Raw genomic sequence first — 25,229 nt, forward strand, 5'->3', positions numbered from 1 at the left:
AGTGTCAAAAATATAGTCACTAAATCACATTTTAGCCCGGTGAAATAACCGATTATTATCGAAGCAATGTTGATTACACTGTCAGATTAAAATAATTAAAACAGACTACTTTGACTGACTGGTATGTTGTTAATTGATCTTAATTACAAAATAAACGGTTTGATATGTCACCTGACTTTGCATGTCACCTGACAGATTCACGCTGTGAAGTACACTTAGCACATATATTCAATTAGTTACAAATATATGCGGGTGCCATTTCATTACCATATCTTAGGTCATAAAATTGAAAGTGAATCAACACCTAGGCCATATGGAATCATAAAGTTTTACCTTGAACTATTAATCTCATCAGGGATCACCAGGCGACAGTTGAACAAAATGTACCCTTATAATTATGTTCTGACAGTTACCGTTAAAACAGATGTTGAAAATGTTGTCCCTGTTTGCATACGTGTATCTAATTAGGTCTTTCCACCTTTCCGTGGAAAGACCTATTGGTTTTCTTCTGATTATTTTTTTTTTTCTTCCGCCTAATTTTTTTCTTGCGGTGTATTTTTGTTTCAAAAGATGTCGCTTAGTTTTTTGGTATATGATATCATACAGTTTATACGCTTTTGAAACTGACCCTGTTTAACCGAACACTTTTCTTTGTAAGAGTTATCTCCCCAAACACTGTTTTTCTTGTTATGAGATCTCCTCCGCAACCGTAAAAGAAAGCGACAAATTTATTTTTCCAAATTGCTCGTTATATCCTCAGGATGTTAGGTTTTATTCAGACCGAAGCATTACGAAGACTCCATATGAGAGTTATTTGCCCTTTTGTATTTGATATATGTGAAATGTATTTGTAACTGGAAAACCATAAGTGATAGAGGCCTAGGGTCTTTTGATTTGAGGTCCTTGGTCCATAAAAATGAAAATGAGGTCAAGGTCAAAGGTCAAGGTCATGTTAAAAATTTTGATTTTGGCTTGTTATCACTAATTTTCAGAAATCTTATAAGATATCGACAAATTTTTTTACAGAATTGTTAGTTGCGACATGTCGTAACACGTAAATTTGATTTGAAAGGGTACGGAGACATTTAATGGGAGTTTTCTCCCCTATCATATTCAAAATTACACGTATGGTGATATAACTCATTCGTCATATATAATTGAGACCTAGGGTATTTTGATTTGAAGCCCTTGTTTCATGACCCTGAAATTGGGGTCAAGGTCAAAGGTTGATTCGACGTTCTATATATTGACCTTTGCTTTTACCTCATATATATACATGATAAAGCCATGGGACTTTTTGCATTAGGTTGCAAGCCATTTGACCTTGAAAAAGCCAACTGGAAGTGACCTTTTGTAAACCGGAAGTAGCTATTTATTGTATTTAATTAATGTAAAAGTATATAGAACTATATATTTTTGGAATCAGTGTCAAGTAAACTATCAAACAATACCGGAAGTGACATTTTTTAAACCGGAAGTCAAAAATTATCTCCCTTATTTATCTTTTTTGTATAGAAACCATATATTTTTGGAATAAGCGTACATTAAGCTGTCATTTGACGCTGGAATTGACATTTAAAACCTAATTTTAATATTTTTCATATCAAAATAGATCCTTACTGGTGGAAAGACCTTCAATTGATCTCTGAACAATTGGTTTTTAATTTACATTAAGGTATTGTGTTTAAAGCAAATGCAGCAGATATTTACAATTTAGAAAGGGAAGGGGGGATGGGGGGTCGATCAGCAATTTATCTTGTCTTATTGTGAAGCATACATAATATAGTATGCAGAAAATCTAATTACTTTAAATGACATCTTTTTGTAAGAACTTAAACAAAATAAAAGATACATTATTTTTTTATTTCTTCCGAAAGTAAATTTTCACATATACATGTATATATAGTTTGTCAGTTTATTTTGGACTTATGAGTTTGAATGTCCCTCTGGTATCCTTCGTCTCTCTTTGGCATTTGATTACATACTATTAATGAACAGTTCTGTTATATATATTGTTTGGTGTCGGAACACTCACATTAATAGGAAGAAAAATGATAATTAATATGAAAATAATATTGTGATATTACAATTTATTTAGAAAAAAGTACACCCGACCCATCCCCCGCCCCCCCTCCCAAAAAAAATATAATGATTGTCGTCTTGTCGATAGCAAGGAGATCTTCGTGATTTATGGGTGAAATAACTGCCTGTTTAGATCTCTTGACATACGTCCTTCTTTTCTTACCATAAAGAAGTAAATAACAATTTAACGATTAATACCCAGTTTAAAAGAGAATTTCTGTCTTTTAGAGGTGGAATCTTATATGTCAGACATACGTTAACTGGCCCTTGTAGCCATAAAACATTATTGAAACTCGCTTCACCTGTAACTGACTTTGAGTTGTTTTATAATGGAAGTCAATTTACACAATATTTGAAAAGAAATGCAAATTTCTGGCAGTAAGGGGTTACTGACAGATGAATTGATGGTTTGCCTGCGTCCAGTGTCAAGTTAAATGTATATATCCAGGTCAAGATCATGATGAAAATATGAGATATGAACTGTTCTAGATTGATTTTTCACGTGTTGGTTCAAAATGCAACAGTCCGAGTAAAGACATTTCAGGGCCGTAACTAGGCATCGAAAACAGACGAGGCAGAGGTTTGGGGGCCGAGTGAGGCCCAGATTAACACGGAGGTTACCCGAAATAAAACTTGTTACATCCGTTTTTGTTTCATATTTACCGTATGAAGAACTGCATTAGGCTATCAGAGCCGGCTGACAGATACTTGACTTGAATTTTGTACCATCAAACATGTATTAATTTACAGTAAAATACATGTTTGATAGTAGAAAAAGAGGGACAAGTGTGTGTGGTCAACGCTTCATTAAAAATAACATACAATTTTAACACTTTAATAAAGCCCAAAGATTGGAACCTCTAGTCATGATATAGTCACTGTAGGTGAATGCTAGTTCGACCTTTCTTGTGCCACTCAGATCCCATCGTTTAAGAACCGCTTCTGCGTTCATTTGCCCGACATTGTCCGTACCAAGGGTTTGTATAGTCTCACTATACAATCCTTGTCCGTACAATGGACGTCACGCATGGCTAATTCATATAATCTGTCCTCGGTCATTGTTGACCTGCACCATAAAACGCCGAAGGGCAGAAAAAGATCTCTCACATGAGCAAGAACCGACCGGCAATGTAATTAATAGCTTCTCCTGGGAAACAAAATCTCTGACGTTCGAACTTGTTCAAGAGACTTTTTAGCGGGAAATAAATAATTGCAGAACCAAATGCCGGTTTACAGGCGAATGCCGATGGTAACCAGGCAGAGAGTTCGATACCTAACGTGTTGAAATAAAAGTACAGAAGCTGCACGTCAACATTAATTACCATTCGAAGTATGCATTACTCAATCCTTGATATGAAAATGCAAGGATGTTTTCTACCCCTGCATGCCTAGCTTTCTCAGTTTTCTTTTTTTCTTTTTCTTATTATTATTTTTTTTTGCCAGAAAATCAGACGAGGCAATTGCCTCGTCTGCCTCATCGGTAGTTACGGCCCTGGTATGGATAAGTTTCTGGGCTGATATGCATAAAACTACTTAAGTTAAGATTTGTTCCGAACGGACGGACGGATTTTTCTTCATGTCCTACGGTAAATTAGTACTACGATTGGATATCTTTACTAAGTGGTTTTATGCATATCAGCTCTGTTGCTTACGGCTATGTTGCTCTTAAGATGTATATTTAATATTTTGTCTTTGGGTTTATTTCTCATTTATTTACGTCCTTCGTCGTGTAAAATGAAGGTTTTCTCTAAGTTTGTCTCATGCTTAAGTGCCAGTCTGTCTAATAATCAGGCAAATTCTTAATTTTCCATAACATACAATATTGGAATAATCCCATACATAAAATAAAATACCTTTAGTCAATCAAAATCCAAATGTATAATCAAATTTTATAAAATCACTTGCAATAAAACATTTACTGGCACTTCGAATTTTTTTTTTTAATGAATATTCTATTACAATTTCAGTTTCAAAAAGTTTATATTACCAGAACCATAGAATCACAATGATTGCAAACATAAATACAGTACACATATAGCTTGCAGGTGTACGCTTCTGACCTGTCGGGTTTTGTGTCTGAAAAATTATGAATGAATGAATCATGTATATATCAATGAATTAGTATATTTTTTGCGTGCTATGTGTGGTTACATTTTTTGTATGGATGAGCTATATAAATGAAAAGATATCATTTTTAATGTTTGTTACTGTGTCTTGTTGAAATAATGTCTGTGTAACGGCGTGTTTATGTGTGTATGTCTGTCTGTTTGTAAGTTGTCGGCATTTAGTAATCGTGATCACTGTGTAATTTGGTTAAGCATTTGTTTATTTTAATCTACTTATATACCTGTGTGGGAAAGAGTGAATAATACATGTTAAATGCTTTGTATTTCGTAATTTTTATTTTGTAACTTATTTCATTTGTTACTGAAGAGTGGGATTATGAGCGTTAGTATTTAATAAGTATTATATTATGCTTATCTTGCTTTTGATTTCGTGACTTAAAAACATTATTGTACATTAAACATATCTGTCAAAAAAACTGTTTCAATTTGCATCGTACAAGTAGTGCAGAAAGCATGTCGAAATAAAATGATTTATAATAATTTTCTTTCAATTTTTCAAAATTAAACAGAAATATTTTTACAACTTACCTATTACACAGTGGGAGAGAGAAATTAAAATGCTTGATCGCAAGATTTAAAAAAAATGCAGATTTGCTGACGGTGCAAATATTTTTGTCACAGTTACGAGCTGAATTATTTAGACAGTTGTGATATAAAAATGATTGCCAATGAGACACACTAGAGACCAAATGACGCAGCAGTGCCACTTTTATTAACAAATGTCAAAACCATTTTTGTCGAGCCTTCGACTTTAGTCGAAAAAGCGAGACATAGCGATCCTACATTCCGTCGGCGTCGTCGTCGTCGGCGTCGTCGTCGTCGACGGCGTCCACAAATATTCACTCTGTGGTTAAAGTTTTTGAAATTTTAATAACTTTCTTAAACTATCCTGGATTTCTACCAAACTTGGACAGAAGCTTGTTTATGATCATAAGATAGTATCCAGAAGTAAATTTTGTAAAAATAAAATTCCATTTTTTCCGTATTTTACTTATAATGGACTTAGTTTTTCTGCCGGGAAATATTACATTCACTCTGTGGTTAAAGTTTTTAAAATTTTAATAACTTTCTTAAACTATCCTGAGTTTGTACCAAACTTGGACAGAAGCTTGTTTATGATCATAAGATAGTATCCAGAAGTAAATTTTGTAAAAAAATAAATCCATTTTTTCCTTATTTTACTTTTAAATGGACTTAGATTTTCTGCCAGGAAACAACACATTCACTCTGTGGTTAAAGTTTTTAAATTTTTAATAACTTTCTTATACTATTTTGGATTTGTACCAAACTTGGACAGAAGCTTGTTTATGATCAAAAGCTAGTATCTAGAAGGAAATTTTGTAAAAAAATAAATCCATTTTTTCCGTATTTGACTTTTAAATGGACTTAGATTTTCTGCCAGGAAACAACACATTCACTCTGTGGTTAAAGTTTTTAAAATTTTAATAACGTTCTTATACTTTTTTGGATTTTTACCAAACTTGGACAGAAGCTTGTTAATGATCAAATGCTAGTATCTAGAAGGAAATTTTGTTTTCTTCCAGTTAACATTACATTCAGTCTGCAGTTAAAGTTTTTAAACATTTATTAGATTCATAAACTATCCTGGACTTTTACCAAACTTGGACAGAAGCTTCTTACAATCAAAAGATAGTATCAAGAGGAATATTTTTATTGATTTACTTCCTCATTTTTGTTGAGCCTGTGATTAACAGAAAAAGTAGGCGAGACACTGGGTTCCGCGGAACCCTTACAAATTTTTTACATGTATGTAGTTTTTTTTAATCCACTGATCGTCATTTGCGTTTATACAGTCAAGTATAGTTTTAAACGGACCAATACGTGGGAAAAAGATGTTGGATAATGTTATATATCGATCCTTGCATATGACTAAATATGGACTTCCGTTGAGTTTCTGCTTAGTTTTTTACCAGCAAACTGAAGCATCCTTTCTGTTAAGCAATGGAATAAGTTACGTTTAAATTTGTTCCGACTGCACACGACTTCAAATTTATACATCCTACACGACAAAAAAATGGCAACTCTTTTAGTGAGATAAAAACCCAAACATTTTAAAGTAACATTGTCTGTATCCTGCATGCTTTACCTTTGGTTCACAAATATACATGGCATTAATATCTAAGTTTAACACTATGGAACACTATTTAAGTATGATGCGAATGTCATTGCGAATGTCAGAATTTTTATAAGATAACATAATAAAGGAATACACGAAATGAAAAAAAATGGAAACAAGGTAAAAAATAAGTCTAAGGTTATCTTTGCCTATTGGAGTTGAAACCTACATTTTATTACATTTATATAGATTAGAGAATGGAAACGAGCAATGTGTCAAAGAGACAACAAAATGTACAAAGAGCAGAAAACCGCCCAAGGCCACCAATGGGTCTTCAATGCAGATAAAAAAAACACACCCGGAGGTGGGCTTCAGCTGGCCTCTAAACAATAGTATATACTAGTTCAGCAAAATGAACGTCACACTAAACTTCAAAACATACAAATGAACCAAAATTTAAAAAAAAAAACAACACAAGACTAGGAAATTAAAGACTAGATGATCCTGACTTGGGACAGGCGCAAAATGTGGTGGGGTTAAACATGCTTTGTGAGTTTGTTCATAAACTAAATAAACTTTAATTTAAACTTAAATTACGAACAAGTACCACTTTTTTTTTTTGAAAGACACTTTGACTCAGCAGGATTGTAAAGCCTGGCATCTTGCCCAAACCTCCTCTTCGCTCAGTAACTGTCAAGCAGTGAGCCAAGATCCCAGGCTAGTATTTGTATAAATACGTACCGCCACTTTCGTTCTGAATGGAATTGTTAAATCCTAATCATCCTGTTGTGAGAGTACAACGCTCTTTGCACATTCCATAACTAATGCAACAACTCTAAGAGGTCTTTGGCTGACTTTTTCACTAGGCTAAAATTTCTTCCCCTATTCGGTATAAACTCGTTTCCTACTTGCACTTACACTTTCGTATCAATAAACCCGTACTACCAATAGGAGTTCGGGTTAGTTTGTTTAGCATGTAGTCCTGAATATGCCTGAAATATTTTGCCAGTGGATGTTAGGCAAATAACACATTATCTTCCCACTACTTACACCTGTTAAAAACCCACTAAAATATTTAATCATTCTTGATGTCTTCTTTGAAATGCAGTAAGGAACCATTACAGGCAAATGAATATGATAACATTAACTTATTAAATAAATTTTATAGTCACAGATCCGCATTTCAACAATAAATGTCTTTTCAGTGATACCCAGGGCAAAACTATTTGAATGTCCAAAACTTGTAATTAGAGTTGTCGTCCTTCTTATAGATATAACACACAAATAGTTTCCAACTTTCCATCTACTGTAGGACTTTCTTATAGATCCCCAATTTAGTTGTATCTGTTTATTTTTTTTGTATCAGCGTGCGTCTTGCTTCACGTGGCATAACAATGTATGCCTTTATAATGTGTATATAAAGGGATGTGGGTTACACGTCAGTGACACAGCTACCCAACGATATAAATAACCAAATAGATATAGGAAGATGTGGTATGAGTGCCAATGAGACAACTCTCCATCCAAGTTACAATTTATAAAAGTAAACCATTATATGTCAAGGTACGGCCTTCAACACGGAGCATTGGCTCACACCGAACAGCAAGCTATAAAGGGCCCCAAAAAATGACTAGTGTAAAACCATTCAAACGGAAAAACCAACGGTCTAATCTATATAAAAACGAAAAACGAGAAACACCTATGAACTACATAAACAGACGACAACTACTGTAATCAGATTCCTGATTTAGGACAGGTGCAAACATTTGCAGCCGGATTAAACGTTTTAATGGTACCAAACCTTCTCCCTTTCTGAAACAATAGTATAACATCACAACATAGAAAAACACACTATAAAATATCAATTGGAAGGCTTAACTCAATAAAAAAAAATACATTTACAGGGCAAATATGGGCAACTGTAGTTTAGACCTGGCATACGTACTGAGTTTTAACCGATGTTCAAATCTCATTAATCTATTAAAAATGAAATCTAGGAATCAAAAACAAACTTAGGGAATCAAACGAACTTCCAAAGGATCGAGATCGGTTGCGTCGACAGGGTAGGTGTCTCCTGCTATGCATGCACCACCCGACATGCATATCAACACTCAGTCAAAATATCATAATCGGGAATAGGACACAATCGGTAAAATTACAGACGACTATTACGGTATGTAAAGATCTAAGAACACAAATTCGGTTATTAATTTACCAAATAAGCTGGCTTATTATTATACTACACTGTAGTACCTTTCAAAATAAAATAAATGTCAGTGTTTACTTTTCAAATTTTGAATTTGGTGTGATGGGCAGATCTGTTGACCCATGGTATGTATCATCATTATTAATATTAATTTGTAGTTTATGGATTTAGGATAGTGACGCTAAATCTATATACTCAAAAGAACTACAAATGTAACCCCCTTAGGGCAATTGTTTAAGAAAATAAACAAAATACTAAAACTACTAAAACTTTATCTTAAAAAAACAGGGTAATGGAGAACAAAATATGATGATATTGCAAAGTAGCCCAGTAGCACAATACTTCTATGCTGACATGAATTATCATTGATATGGTCATAATTATAAACTAACTGTTTACAAAACTTTGAATTTTTCGAAAATACTAAGAATTTTCTACTCCAGGAACAGATTACAAAATTGTAAGCCTGGTATCTATAATGAGTTTATCCAATATACAAGTTATCGGAAACGAGCAAGAACCTTGAGACAAAATACGTAATATGGATGCAACAGAACCCATCATAAATGTGGAACCACCGACTACTTCACCAAAGCTGCAACCTCAGCCTACAATTTTCACTCCGTTGAATCGCGACTTAGCCGTGGACCAACCTGAATCTATCAGGTCATCCATTCAACAAACATACAGGGCAACCCGTCTCTGCTTCAGACAATCTCTGTCGGAACTTTGTACTTTACAAAAACAACAGGTTAAAAACGTCATACGTAACACAGGCCAGATCAACAAAAAATCAACTTAATCCTTGACAATTCTATATCACTTAAAATCGACATTACAAACAGTATACAGTGAAACAGTGAAACAGACGAGATCTCGATAAATATAGATTCTTACATTGATACCAGTGGATTATCGGATTTATCCAATCGAGATAGTTAAATTATCAATTTTAAAGTCCGAGCCTCGGCGAGGACATTAAAATTCATAATTTAACTATCGAGATTGGATAAATCCGATAATCCACGAGTAACTATGTAAGAATCTGTTTCTCTAATGATTAATAAATAAATTTTCATTTTTCGTTAAACGAAAGTCCCCTTCGAGTGCCTTCCACATTCCCCGAAGTTGTCAATTTCATTAACACCTGTTGGCATATTTTGATACATCCTGCTGTGTGCTGATAAAGGTTATGACCCTTAAATTCATCCAATCATCTTCTGAGATCAACGGCATCCACACGTTGATTAAATTTTTTTATACAATGGGTTCGGAAAGGGATAAATTTCCTTAGAATTAAGAGAAACGGAATTATCATGTCGATGATAAAAAGCAGTCCCTCGTGACTATTACTACTCTTTATCGACCACACGAAATGCCAATAGAAATGTCGCAATTTGATATCGTATAGGCCATTCATATTTACGCATTTGTGTTAATACTTGATATCAAAAGCCGTTAAAAGCGGTAGGAGAACTTATTGTATCTCTTTGTCAGGTTGGAAATGCATAACAGACGATAACCATTATAGAATAAAGATAATAGTTAATGTTGACCTTGAATATTGTTTGGCTTATATGTTTCGAGCTATTTTGTTTTGTAAGCTTTCGAACGCTTTAAGTATTTGACTTCAAAAACGGTTGGATGTTGGTGTGCCTGGTGTAAATTAATAGGCTTATGTCGGTGTATGAATGAACTATGAAATGATAACACGATGTGTAAAATTGTGTAATGAGGAATACAAATGTACAACTTAAATAACAGTCGAGGCAGTTATGTTTCCAGATTAGTTAGTTTGGTCATGGCAGTAATCGTCAAATAATTCTACTTTTTTAACATTGACTCCAATTTGATATTCGAACATATATAAAGAGATGACTAAATAAGTTAATGAAAAATTTCCAGAAGTCCATTACAACATACATATATATTGAAGCTCGATGATAGTTTATAATTTACACTTCTTGCAGATCCTGAGAAAAACAGATTAAGGAATAGTTGTCGGTGAAAGAGAGGCGAAAGATACCAGAGGGACATTCAAAAATAAACTGACAACGCCATGGCTAAAAAAGAAAAAGACAAACAGACAAACAACAGTACACAAAACACAACATAGAAAACTAAAGACTGAGCAACAAGAACCCCACCAAAAACTTGGGGTGATATCAGGTGCTCTGGAAGGGTAAACAGATCCTGCTACACATGTGGTCACCGTCCTGTTGCTCATGTTAGTACAAACCCGGTGATAAGTCTAATTCGGTAGGTCACATTCGGGAAAAGGGGGACGGGATTGTAGTTACGACATTAGGAACATACCCGCTATTATCTGTGAAACGGATATTCCATAACGGTCAACCAACTCGTGATGGCGTCCTTTAAACTTACGAAGGGATGATCTCATGTTCACCACTTGGAACTCTTAGTTTAATAGCTTCCTTGTGAGCAGCAACCCTCTATCAAGGAAATCATGATAGGAAATACAAGCCCTGGAATATCGTATCAACTGGAAGATATATACTCCGTATGCAGGCCTTGCTGGAATGTTGCTACATACAAATGGAAAGTTCACAATGAGGAAGCTGAAATCATCTCTTTTGTCGTAAATTTTTGTTTTCAACCGACCCTTATTGTCAATTTCTAGATGTAAGTCAAGATATGAGGCAGACTTAACTGTATCTGTTGTATCCTTTATCTCAAGTTCGATGGGATAGATGCGTTCAACATAGTTACCAAATTTTGAATTATTTAGTGAGAGAACATCATCTATATAGCGGAAAGTAAAGTAAAGTTAAAGGATACTACTGACTGATACAGAATGTGAAATTAATATAATAGTAATTCTAAGGCTGTGTCGTTTTCATTCCCAAATCGATAGGTAAGTACCAACTCTTGGTCATTAGATGTAGGACATTAAAGAAGTAATATTCTTCGCGACAGATATTTTGGTCTAGACTTAAACATGTCCTTTGAAAATACATTGGTTGCTCGTTGGGTAATGGTTTTACGTGCGAGGATTTACATTACGTAATGAAAGAGATTGATATATGTCACTGGCATGACAAGACAACGTTATTTCACTTAAACACAAACGGTGTACTAATACTTCATTGATTTCCGGGAATATTTTGGATGTTGTAAAATTGTTAAACCATGGAAGTATTATCTAGACTTTCCGGATTTGAGAGAATCAAGTTATTAGACTATTTTCATATTACCGACGTTTGATTCCTGAGTTTATATTTTTTGACAGGTTACCTTCTCTGTGGTTGCACATCCTGGTACTCGGTCAAGTAAGAGCAACATAAAAAAGTAAAATCAAGCTTAGTATACGATAGGTACAATTTATGGGCGGCAAATTTACTGTTTTATGTTTTCTATACACAACAAAATTATCGAAAAATAGTAAACTTTCACCCAAAAGTGCACCGATTATATGTTTGATTTTACTACTTTTGGTTGCTCTTACTTGACCGAGTACTAGGATGTCCTACCACAGATTAGGTTACCTGTCGAAAAATTATATAATCCGGAGTCAAAAGCCGGTAATATGAAAATAGTCTATAATTAAATATGTTTGTTCGATTGTTGGTTAAATTTAAAGTAATCTTTAACACATTCGCTGAATGTTGGCGTGGCAAAAAGTAAAAAGAAAAACGTTTTGTTCGTGAAAAAGGGAATAACGCAATTCAACTTTATGAAATAGTTCAGTATCAGTTATAACTACATGTACTTTTTTTATCTGGCAATTCATATTTTGAAGACACATATCAACAGTATCAATTGCCCGTTTTAAAATTAGAAATTTTGAAAATTATACAAACCGATACATCGTGAAATGAAAATATAAACTAAGCGTTCTATAATGTTGAAATTTATGCAGCATCAGCAAAAATAAAAAAATTAAATCACTTTGACTTTGAAAAAGAAATATATCCAGTGCAATCACTGGAAAATACTAAAAAGAGATAGAACAATTTTTTTTAATCTGGAGTTATACTTTAAAACAAGTAATTTCTATGCCTGCACAACGGGCAACATATATACATGGAGGACGACCTTGCTAACCTAACTTTATCCCTCTGAATTTATTCATTCGGAGGGGAATAAATATAATGTTTACCCGAAAAAAAGAACCAGAAGTTTCATGATTTCAGAAGAAGACATCATAGATTCCAATACCCAATTAGTGTGCATCTTTAGATCACAATATTGTTAATATAAAATCCGACATTACTCATTTGTCCACAGATGTTTCAACACACCTGTAGTATGTATAACCAGAAAGAAAAGAACCTGACCACTTGGTAAAAACCGAGACGACATGAAAATAACAAAAAAACAAACAGACAAATGCCGTGCTGATGTCTTCATGGGCAAATGAGAATGTTTTCAAAAAGTAGAACGACAACTATCCGATGAAATATTTTACAGGAAATTATCAAATTCTTAATTTCAACCAAGATTTCACTGCAGATTTTAAAAAAAAAACGTGTGAGAACAGAATCATATATTCGAGGCCATCCGACAGAGAAAAAAATGAATTCACTTTCCTGATTCCTAATGTAGGTGAATTTAGAAAAGTGCGTCGAATGCACAAAATATATAAAGTGTTATTTTCCTTTCATTTAAGATCATACGTACAAAATCTACATCTTAAATAGAATATACTATCTATTATCTAAAGAATAAGAAATCCTTGAATCAACTACCACCCGAAACTATCAATATTTCGTGTGACGCCACCTCTCACACTCCCTTAGACAGTATGACTTTTGCTGGTTTATACATGTACGTAGTATTTTCCTGATGTTCTATGTACGTGTAAATTAAGGCAACAGTAGTTTACCGATATTCAAATCTAATCAATTACCTATAGTTTAATGAAACACTGGTGTAAGAAAGATAAATCCTGCGCTACGTAAGAGTCAGGGCCCGTATGCATAAAGCTACTTAAGTTAATATTTTCCTTAGTAAACACTTAAGTTAAGGAAACTCCGCCCTTTTTATCTAAGTGGTATGCATAAAAAATCTTAAGACTAAGTATTTCCTTAGTAAAATCTTAGTTGTTTTAGGTCACGCCCACAAAACTTAAGTGGTATGCATAAAACCCCTTAAACTAAGAAAATGCCTAAGATTACACTTAAGTCTAAGGTACCTACAGAGCTACCTTAAATTTTCAAAAATAGATAAAAATCAGTCGAAAGTATGCGTTTTTTACAGAACATTAATATATTAGCTACAATTTAATTGATTAATAATTATATCAGAAGTGGGACACTTAAAGACGTATCGTATCTGTATCTGATACGTTGACGTATATGAACGTATCTATTGGTTATTGTTAAAATACATGTAGCAATCGAGAATAGGGAAAAGAGTTGGGAAAAAAAGTGAAAGGTTGATGACTATTTTTGGTCTTTATCAATTTTAATACCTGAATTGTTTTTTTAATAATTGTTTAATAGATGTATTTAAAATGTGTTTATATACTTGCTTCTTGTATATTAAAATCATGACTTCTTTTATCTATTGTTACATTTGTTGCCCTAAAGGTGATGTTTCTACGATATATATATTTACAGAAACTAATAATACAATTATGAAAGCATGGACGACAGCAGAAGCTAACATCTACACACATTTAACAATCACGTGTTTTTCGTGTCAATCTATATACTTGTATATGTTTTAGCATTCGATATTTAAATCATTAGAACTAACCAGGCGTGAAGATTTAACAATTAAAGTTTACGTTGACAATACTTATACGCGTACTTTAAATTTGCTAATAAATGAATCATTCAACATCAGCAGAGTCGGATTGGTGACTGCTACCAATTTCAATACATTAAGCAGGCAATACTTTTTTTTTCAAATAGTAAAAATGAAAGAGAATAAAAAAATTTCATCACCCTTTCCCTATTTGTTCCCTCTCTTATCCTTGTTCTCGAAATTATCATCACAGTTTTTGACTCAATCATTACCTATATCTGCATTAGTATCATTTAAATTCATGCAAGAAAAGTGATGATCGATGGTTTAAATATCGAGTGTTTAGATATAAACGAGTAAACATAAATTGAAAACTATCGTGTTAAAAAGAGAGTGTATTAATGACCGAAAGACATCTAACATAACAAACAAAAATCCACATAAACATGTACTATTTAAACACGTAAATAATCAATTTTGATCAATAACCAATAGATACGTTCAGATACGTCAACGTATCAGATACGGATACGATACGTCTTTAAATGTCCCACTTCTATCAGTAATAAACTACTAATAATTCGTTTGTTTATTGCTAAATATTAACGATCATCGTAATTTTCTTCCAATCACGTATAATCAACAAATCAAGAGATAACAGAGGATAGTTTATACACTTCATTCTACCCTTATTTCTCAATCTCGTTGTTGTGTATACCGAAAAGTACTCAGTTTTTACACGCATGGAATTCATGCTATTATTTTCTTTTGTTTACTCTTTACGTGCATGTGTACGCAAATAAATTTGAACGTTGAATTGTTATAATACACCGCGTGGTATCAATTGTAACCGTTAGTAAACAGTATGAAGGAAGGAAGAGATGAGGAACTTCGGGCATGCAATACCCTGTTTTCTGTGTGTGTGTGTGGGGGGGGGGAGCATCATTTGAATTTTCAATTATTTAGTTTTATTCTAAAGATGTAGGGCAAATTTCCCCTAAATTTGTTTCACTTACAGGGACAAAATCGAAAAGTTTTAAGACCTACCAAGAGGCGGATTTCAGGGGGGGGGCATGGACCTCCATTTTGTTGAAACAATTTGGTTGATTGTTTAGGGAATCACTGGAGCGGCCCCCCTTTTATGGCAGTCAGTGGCCCCATCCCTTATGAAAATTTCTGGATCCGCCACTGCTACCCCATGGAATTCGAAGTTTATATAACGTATTTATGAGACCTAAACCGTATTAAATTATATTTCCTTATATATTCAGTGATATATTGCTGTTAACGAAAATATTGCTAAGTACGCTAAGATGTTGATAATACCTTACCGTAAACATATGAATCTAATAATGTGTTTAGTAAAGATTGTAGGACTTTTGAAAAATGCCCTAGTTTTTATATGGATTCGTGGAAAATTGATCCTACCCCCCTTTTTTGTTGTTGTAAAAGGTAAGTGATAAAAATGTTTATTTCAAATCGAAATAGATTTTTAAAACCCCAAAAGAAAATGTAAGCAGGGGGTCTGGAAGGGGAGACGGCAGCCCATAAGAAGCTGACCGATTATAGTAAAATTCTTATTGAAAAAAAAAATTATAAAATTATTTGTAAGCACATGCTTACAATGCTACAGTGGTGCTACGCCATTGAAACCTTTATCATGTTTTGTTAGAGTTTAAAACATATTGTTGTCCCCAGAAAATATTACAACCATGAACTATGAATAAAAGATTAAGTAGGGGAAAGTTTTGGATTACAAATACTGTTTTTTGGTTCCCATTCTCATCCATTAAAACGTCAACCTTTTCTCTTATGCGCCAATTTTTCATCTGTTTCAACATTGTACTATGTTACGTACTATTGAATTGTTTTACATACCAATATCAATTTAACCCCAACTCTTTAAAATAAAAGTATGTATTGATCAATCAATGTAAATCACAACAAACTTTTACACGGATGAGTACATGTGATGAGCTAATATACAGTCCGCCAAAAGTTAAGCACCACCTATCTTTGTTGCATCGAAATTTTTTTCATTTAAAAAAACCAGTTAATCCTCGAAAAAGAGAAAATATTCATGTAGCAATTTTGCTAGCATATGCCATAAACAAACCATACACTTAAGTTTGGTCACTGATGCAGGTGTGATAAGGAAAAATGCACCATCACTTTTTCTTATAGATCTTTTACTTATTTTTACTATAGTTTTAATAGAAATGAGTTTTAATTTATTTTATAAATAAAAATAATTTCACTGTCGTCATGTCACCCAAATATATAAGTTAATTTTAAAGAGATTATATAAAATACCAGAATTCGACAAAGAAATAAAATAGCTATAAATTGTCATTTTTCTACAAAAGATTTACAAAAGCTATAAATTAGAGTTTATTATATTATCTATTAGCGATAGCAAATATTATGTAACCTTTGACTATATGTTGGATTAGCATGTCCGGATTAAGACCACGCTATCATAGATTTTAGCTCTTAGGTGACATGGGGCCAGTGACAGGGTTTATGAGATATTTTCCTTTGTGTATATAATTATTTTACCTAATTGGGCCTCACCTGGGAATGAAACAAAATTTGTATTTTATGAAATTGTGGTCACTTGAACATTGACCAGCAATTAATAAAGATCTATTATTTTACAAAGAATTGGTTTTTCATTCCAGCTATTATAGCCATATACCAACAAACAAACCAAAACGAACTATTCCACGTTCACAAATTGGCAGAGGACTGACTCTTTCCTGTTACCTTGCTCTACTGTCTACATGCCATACAAGAATACAGCTGGTGCCAAGTCAACGACAGGGGCAACACCGTCCAATTATAATACAAGGGCCAAAGCACAAGCCGCTGAGGACATATACTCCACAGATCTAGAGGAGATTCTGGTAATAATAACCGAACAACAACCAGGTGACGATCAAACAGAGATTGTCAACATAACTGAACAGGAACCAGTAGCAAATAACCAGATAAATTTGCAAGACACAGAACAAGCAGAAGAAGAAATAGAAATAGAACCAGAAGCTGAACAACAGATAGTGCATATTATTCCAATAGGTTTGACAAATAATACAAAACGAGTAATGTCACATATAAATTTAGCTCATTTTCATGATGAAACAAGCCAGGTTCCTGCCATTTGGTGGACAATGTTTGAAAATTACATTAAACTACAAAATTATCAGAATGAGGCAGCTTTAGCTGCATTTTCATTTCATGTTGAGGGACAAGCCTCAACATGGTATCATTCCTTACCTACAGAAACACGTGATGATCTGACAAATTTGAAAGCTGCTTTTCTGGACAGATTTAAACACCATAACACAAATAATGAGTTGTACCGGCTTAAACAACATCCGCATGAGACCGGGATACAATACTTAACTAGAGTACAAAACCTAGCAAGTGGTGCACAGAACATTAGTGAGCAGACAATCGTGGGTTTATGCAAAAATGGGCTTAACCCAGATATCAAACCGTTTGTGGTAGGGAAAGATCCCAAAACAATAAATGAATTGAGAGAAGCAATCTACCTTGCAACTAGTGTAGCAGAATGTAAAGCTAGTGATGTTAACACGAACAATACAAACATAACTACACAAAATGTTCAAAAATTAAATGTAGAAAGTGTAAACAATGTACATTCAATTAATGATTTATGTTCTTCTTTAGTAGAGGGTATAAGATCAGTTTTTAAAGAACAAGTGATGGCAGTGGGTGTACCTCATCATGATCAAAACAAGCCAAATTACAGTCAAAATTATAGAGGATCAAGGCAGCAGTCACTGACCAAATGCAAGTTTTGTGGTAAGTCACATGTATTTGATAGGAGAAAATGCCCAGCATACAATGTTGAATGTTTTTATTGTCACAAGTTTGGTCATTTTAAAGAGGTATGTGATAAGAAAGAATTTGATGAGCGAAAGGCAAATTCACAAAACTGGCAATCAAGACAACAATCTAATTCACAAAACTGGCAACCAAGACAACAATCTAATTATAGGGTAGGTTATTGACACACAAAACAAAGGCAAGAGAGACAACACCAAAACAGAAATTTCAAAAACAGAAAAGAAACACATAAAAATGAAAATTTAAAATTACCAGAAATTGCACAGTTGTCAAAATTAAATGGCAATACAGTTCACGTTACAATAAAAGGTAACAACGTAAAAAGTTTGGTTGACACAGGAGCAGCTATTAGCTGCTGCTCAGTAAATTTACTCAAATCTTTAAACTTTGATCTTAAACAAATTCAGCGAACAAGAGTTCAAGATGCTGTAGGTGTTGGGGGTGAACACCATCCCATTTTAGGACTTATCCTTTTGCCTTTTACTATAGGAAATATTTCTTTTGTCTATCGTTTTCATGTCTTTTCCAAAATGCAACAAAGTATGATTTTAGGATTTGATTTTCTAACTGAAAATGGAGCAATCATTGATTGTCCCTCTAACACTCTGTTTATCCCAGAGCCAGACACTGATGAAAAACTTGTCCATTCTGTAGAGTTAAACAATGGTTTAGCTCGCACAAAGAGACACATTCACATCAAAGGGTTACATCAAGTTGACATTCCAGTCAAAGTGTCCAATTTAAGAAACCAAACTGCTCTTTTAGAACCCTTGCACACATTACCAAGTCAATCATTAGCTGGGGCAAAGTCCATTGTTCAACTAGATGACACTGGCAATTCTTTCATGAGAGTGATGAATCCTACAGAAAAAACTATTCATTTGCCAGCTAACTTTGTTGTTGCTTCAGTTTCTGCAGTTGACTCTAAATCTATCATTTCTTTAACAGACACTCAAGTTGATAAGAACACTCAGAATTCTAAATCTGATGATCAGTGTGACTTTGATTTCAGTGACTCAGATCTGTCTGAAACTCAAAAACCTATTCTCCAAGCATTTCTTTCTAAAAATAGACAAGTTTTTGCCAAAGATCTTAGTGAACTAGGAAATACAAATCTATACAAACATACAATTGACACTGGTGATGCGCCACCAATACGAAAAAGATTTTACAGACAATCTCCACCAGTTCTAGAAGAAATGAACAAACAAATTGACAAAATGCTTGAACACGGTATCATAGAAGAGTCCACCAGTGAATGGGCTGCACCTGTAGTCATGTGCAAAAAGAAATCTGGGGAACTGAGGTTCTGTTGTGATTTTCGCTCCCTTAATAAGGTGTCACGTCCCAAGTTTTTTCCTTTGCCTCGCATTGAGGATGTTCTTGACTCCTTAGGGCGCTCACAAGCGCAGATATTCACAACTTTAGATCTTTTGTCCGGATATTGGCAATGTCAGTTAGACCCAGCCACGGCTCATAAATCTGCTTTTGTCACTCCTAGTGGAGTTTATCAGTGGAAAAGGCTTCCTTTTGGTTTATCAGCAGCACCATCTTCTTTTCAACATCTTTTGACTCAGGTTCTTCATCGTCTCAATTACCAGATTGCTCTAGTCTATGTAGATGACATACTTGTCTTTAGCAGAACATTTGAAGAACATTTAAAACATCTTCAGCTTGTTTTTGACAGATTGAAAGCTGCAAATCTCACACTTAAACCAAGCAAATGTCAGTTTGCACGAAAAGAAGTCATTTATCTAGGCCATAAAGTTTCTAAGAAAGGTGTTGAAGTTGACAAATCTAAAATTGAAACTGTAGAATCTTTTCCTGTGCCTAAAACTGAAAAACAGGTCAGAAGTTTCTTAGGTCTCTGTAACTATTACAGAAAATTTGTTCAAGGGTATAGCCACATTGCAGGTCCATTGCATAATCTGACTAAGGACAATGTACCTTTTGAATGGACAGAGGATTGTCAAGTTGCTTTTGATAAACTCAAAAAGACTCTGATTTCATCTCCTATTCTTGCTTATCCTGACATGTCGAAAGACTTTATTCTTACCACTGATGCCAGCGGCACAGCTATAGGTTATTTTCTTGCTCAATTAGATTCTGAAGGCCAAGAAAAAGTTATAGCTTATGGTGGTCGAAGTTTAACGGAAGCAGAGAGGAAATGGTCAGCTAGTGAGCATGAATGTCTAGCTATATTGGAAGGTGTCAAAACATATCATGTTTACCTAGCATACAAACATTTTAAAGTGTATACAGATCACAATGCTCTAAAATTTCTGAACAACATCAAACAATCTACTGGTCGCTTGGCCAGATGGTCAGTTTTGTTACAAGGTTATGACATGGAAATTTTATACAGACAAGGTAAAACAAATGTTGTTGCTGATTGTCTTTCTAGACGTGAATATCCAGTCACAAAAGAATCTGATATTTCTGAACCTGAAGATGTCATACCTTCAATTCATGCTATTGACCAATCTGAAAATCCTTTTCTTGAAGTTACTTTTGTCTATTCTGATCAGCCTCAAAGCACATCACCTTTAGTTGCAGAATTAACAACATCTGATATCATACCCATAGAAATAGGCAAACTTCAGAGTGAATGTCCAGATTTTAGTCTCATATATGAATATGTTAAAAACAACACACTACCAGATGACAAGAAAATAGCACAAAAGGTTGTCCTAGAGGCAAGCCAATATATCATGCAAGATGATGTCCTGTATCATCAGTACCAACCAAGACAAAAAGGTTTAAGAAAAATCAAAAGGTTCATTAAACAACTTGCATTGCCACGTACACTTAGAAATGATCTAATGAAGGCATACCATGATCACGGACACTTTGGTTTTGATCGGACATACCAGTCTATTCAAGAAAAGTACTATTTTCCACGCATGTACCAAGTAGTTACAGAATACATTAAAGGTTGCGAACCATGTCAAAAAGCAAAATATCCACCACATTCCAAAAGAGTTCCAATGACACCAATGCCAATTACAGATACATTTGCTCGATGGCACATGGACTTTATTGGTCCTTTTAAGAGAGAGACAAGCGAAGGACATCGCTTCATCTTAATCATAGTCGATTCTTTCAGTAAATGGGTAGAATGTTTTCCAGTTAAGTCAGAAAGTGCAGCAGAAATTGCCTCTGTATTACACAAGGAGATATTTACAAGATTTGGAAGCCCAGTTTCCATCTGTACAGATCGTGGTCAAGGATTCATGAGCAAGCTTGTTGCAGCAGTTAACCACATTTTTAATGTCAAACATTCCTTTACAAGCTCTTACCATCCTCAAACAAATTCAATTGCTGAGCGTACCAACAAAACCATCATACAATGCATTAGAACTGTCATTAATGAACAACAGTCAAACTGGCCAGAACTACTGCCTGGTATTCTAATGGCTTTTCGCATGACTCCATCTGCTTCTTCAGAGTACTCTCCATTCTATCTTGTTTTTGGCAAAGACATGAACCTTCCTTTTGATGTCAACCTTATCCCAAGGGAAGATCTTAACAAAAACCTGAAAACACATATTGATAATATATTGGACAACTTGAAAATAGCTAAGGCAATAGCTACAGAAAACTTAAACCATGCTCAACAAAAGCAGAAAACAAATTATGACAAACGTACAGAATTGCCAAAGTTTGAAGTAAACGACCAAGTTTTAGTATTTACTCCAAAAGTACCAGTTGGATATTCTTCCAAACTTTACAAGAAACAAGATGGACCATTTTACATTGTTGACAAAGGTTCGAATTACACATACAAATTGCGCAGATGTAGCGACCATAAATTACTCAAAAGTATGATCAATGCAAACAGGTTAAAACTATACCACCCACCTGATCACAGACAAAATTTAAACGCACCTCCAAGGGACGTCCCTCGTCCAGATTTACCAATGCCAGTTCAGCCACAAGTACAACCTCAACAGGAGGCACTACAAGCACCTATTGATGATGACGATGACAATGATGTAGATCCAAAAGATCAAAATGATGACAATGATGTAGATCCAAAGGATCAAAATGATGACCAGGAGTACCCAATAGAAAGAATTATTAGGTCAAGGACAATTGACGGTCAAAAACAATATTTAATAAAGTGGAAAGGTTACAGAGGACTTACATGGCAACTTGCCAAAGATTTAAGTGATGACATTATCAATAACTTCCATGCTACAAAAACACAACAGGGGAGAAGACGCAAACGCCCACAAAGGAATCCATGTTTTGTATAGCAATTTTGAAATTTTTTCTTCCAATTGACTTTCATGAGATAGATTATTATATATATATATAACTTTTACGGTAGTGGTTTTTACAATTTTACATATATATCTAAAACTTCATACATTGGTCACCTATCTATCTGTGAAACATTATATGAGGATGTTGGCATAACTGAACACTCTTACTATAAAATTCTTTCTTTGCTTTCTGTGTAATGTTTGTTAAAAATTATGAGCTTATGCTCATGTTACTTAGTGCTAAAAGAGGCATGCAACCTCTTACCCAACAAACATTTCACATTCTATCAATTTCCTTTTTCTTTGTTTTCTATAGGAGTTATAAGTCTTGCCAAGATTTTTATATGGTTGTGGATAATGATATGTGTGTCAGCTGACAAGGTGCACCAGATACAACGTATCAATTATGGAGTAGTGTTTGAGAGACAACCAAATTTACTTTCGGGTCGTGAAAATTGGCTTCACACTTTCAAGATTCCCCTTCCTAGCAAACAAACTGATGGAAACTTTGAACAATGTGGTATAACACATCAGCATTGTTATATTTTAAACCAAGTCTTATCACAACTTACTGCAATTAGAACTCAAGTATCATCAAATGTGAATCACACAGTCGAGGTTATTCATAAACTTATTCCACATATTGATATTGAAGACAAATCCAATACAGAATCTAGACTAAAGCGTGGACTATTTGACTTTATTGGTTCAATTTCCAACTCTTTATTTGGCACAGCAACTACTGAGGATGTAAATAGATTAGCAAAACATGTAAACATTTTAATCAGAAGAAATAATGAATTTGCAAAAGATATTACACATCACGATAAATTGTTATCATCATATATGTCAAAAACAAATAAGAGATTTGATAATATCATAGTTGGTATAAAAAACAATTATGAAGGTATTCAAAATATCACTAAAGAAACTGCAAAATTCATCTCACAATTTGAGAAACTAAGCATCAAATTGTCAAAATTTTTACTCAAACAAATGAATGAAACAGCTGAAATTAATAAGTATCTAGAAGAACTCAAAATAGCTGTACATGAGTTAGTTAAAGGCAAATTATCACCATTTTTAATTTCACCACAAAATCTCAAACGTACAATTCAGCATATTCAATCTATCTTAAATGACAAATTCAAAGGTTTTTACTTAAATAATGTGAACCCATCATATTATTATTCACAAGCTAACATTTTATATACTAGACATCACAAAAATTTATTCATTAGCATCAAATTTCCAATTACTACATTTGTGAATCCACTCACTCTATACAAAATAAACTCATACCCTGTACCTATAAATACAACCAGCAATCACACAACTCAATTATTAGATCTCCCACAGTACTTAGTAATCACATCTGATAACAGACAGTATGCAGAATTATCAGATGAATTTGTAAAAACATGTTCAGGAATAGATACACTGTACTGCATACAAACTTTTCCTTTACTTTCATCTGTTTCACCAAGTTGTTCCTTTGCACTACTGTTCAATGACAAAGAAAGCGTACATTCAGATTGCAATTTCCGATTCCTTACAAATATCATACAGCCAGCAGTCATAGAAATAACTGACACAAGTTTACTTGTATACAAAACCAAAACACTTGCTTTTGACTGTCCATCAGGTCATAAAATTGAAAAATGATGTTCCTTTTGTATTATACATGTTCCATGTCTTTGTTCTGTAAAAACAGATTCATTATTTATACCTGTAAAAATAGGATTGTGCGATAACAATACAAATACAGTGACTATAGTACATCCAGTAAATTTAGCACTTATTCAACACTTTTTCTCATCAGAAACTTATAATTCGATATTAGGTGACACAACTTTTACAGACCCAGCAGACATTACACTTCCCAACCTTCATTTTTATAACCATACATTTAACTCAGTCATTGCACAAGACAATAATATACACTTAAGCCTGAAAAGAATAGCAAAAGCAGCAAAAGCAGACAGAAAAATATTTACCTCATTGTCAGAACCATTACTTGATGGTGAAATTGATATCGACGATTCTTGGCCAAACACAAATAAGATGATCTCGCTAATATCTCTTGTGTTATCAATACTTTTGACGATTGCTTGCATTGTACTATTTAACAAAGTTCGTGCATTGACAACAGCACTTATACTGTTACAAAAAGCTCCATCATCAGCTGCATTTGTGACACAACAAACACCACCAACATTTCATTACATGCAATCACCTATATCAACAACTCAAAATTTTGATTCATTATTATCACCACAGTTAAATCAGTGGCCATCAATAGTGTTGTCAGCAATCACAATTATCTCATTTGTTGGAGTATTGCATTATTTATATAAACAAGTATGCACAAGACATCACACTAAAATCATACTTGAAATCAGCAATGGTTTAACATGCTTGACAATACCAGTTGTCAATTTACCATTATGTCCATCAGATTGGGATATTGCAACACCAAATAACATAACAAACATGAGAATATCTGGTACTTTTTATACAAAACTACATGTTGAAATGTCAGGCTTAAGCATAGTCAATGTTCACACAAAACAACAAATCAAGGTACCTGACACATTTACAGTCAATCCAATTAAAGCAAAAATGTTGAGAAACATTTTTAAATCACCATTCACATCATACATTTTAGTTGTACACAACAATTTTTTCAAGGTTGTTTATTGATAGCCATAGTAATGTGAATTGCCTCATTATGAACACTGGTACGATACAATTCTTTCAAAGATATACCTCTTTAATCAAATTTTACATTGTGTGACATAAAACATTAATATTTGAATTGTATGCGTGTATGCTGAAAAAGGGCACAATATCCTATTGTATTCATGTGACTTGTTGCAAATATG

The 25,229-nt window shown here is 33.9% G+C and overlaps 1 protein-coding gene across 1 annotated transcript; it reads left to right on the forward strand.

Annotated features, from left to right (window-relative positions):
* The first annotated feature begins 16,356 nt into the window (after positions 1-16,356).
* LOC127706979 (uncharacterized) lies at positions 16,357-25,019 on the forward strand. Its single transcript, XM_052211724.1, has 3 exons — positions 16,357-17,281; positions 17,897-18,031; positions 22,661-25,019. The coding sequence occupies exons 1-3, from the start codon at positions 16,987-16,989 to the stop codon at positions 24,007-24,009; spliced, it is 1,779 nt and encodes a 592-aa protein (XP_052067684.1). The 5' UTR covers positions 16,357-16,986; the 3' UTR covers positions 24,010-25,019.
* The last annotated feature ends 210 nt before the right edge of the window (positions 25,020-25,229 follow it).

The sequence above is a fragment of the Mytilus californianus genome, unplaced genomic scaffold (assembly GCF_021869535.1).
Source record: "Mytilus californianus isolate M0D057914Y unplaced genomic scaffold, xbMytCali1.0.p SCAF_6, whole genome shotgun sequence".
In the NCBI taxonomy this organism is placed as follows: Eukaryota; Metazoa; Mollusca; class Bivalvia; order Mytilida; family Mytilidae; genus Mytilus; species Mytilus californianus.

What these genes read in the sequence shown, in the direction of transcription:
- LOC127706979 (XM_052211724.1), top strand. Translation starts at nt 16,987, where the DNA reads ATGCCATACAAGAATACAGCTGGTGCCAAGTCAACGACAGGGGCAACA. An exon ending in AGTGCATATTATTCCAATAG is followed by an intron (nt 17,282 to 17,896) that starts GTTTGACAAATA and finishes GTTCTTCTTTAG; the next exon opens with TAGAGGGTATAAGATCAGTT. An exon ending in GACCAAATGCAAGTTTTGTG is followed by an intron (nt 18,032 to 22,660) that starts GTAAGTCACATG and finishes TGTTTTCTATAG; the next exon opens with GAGTTATAAGTCTTGCCAAG.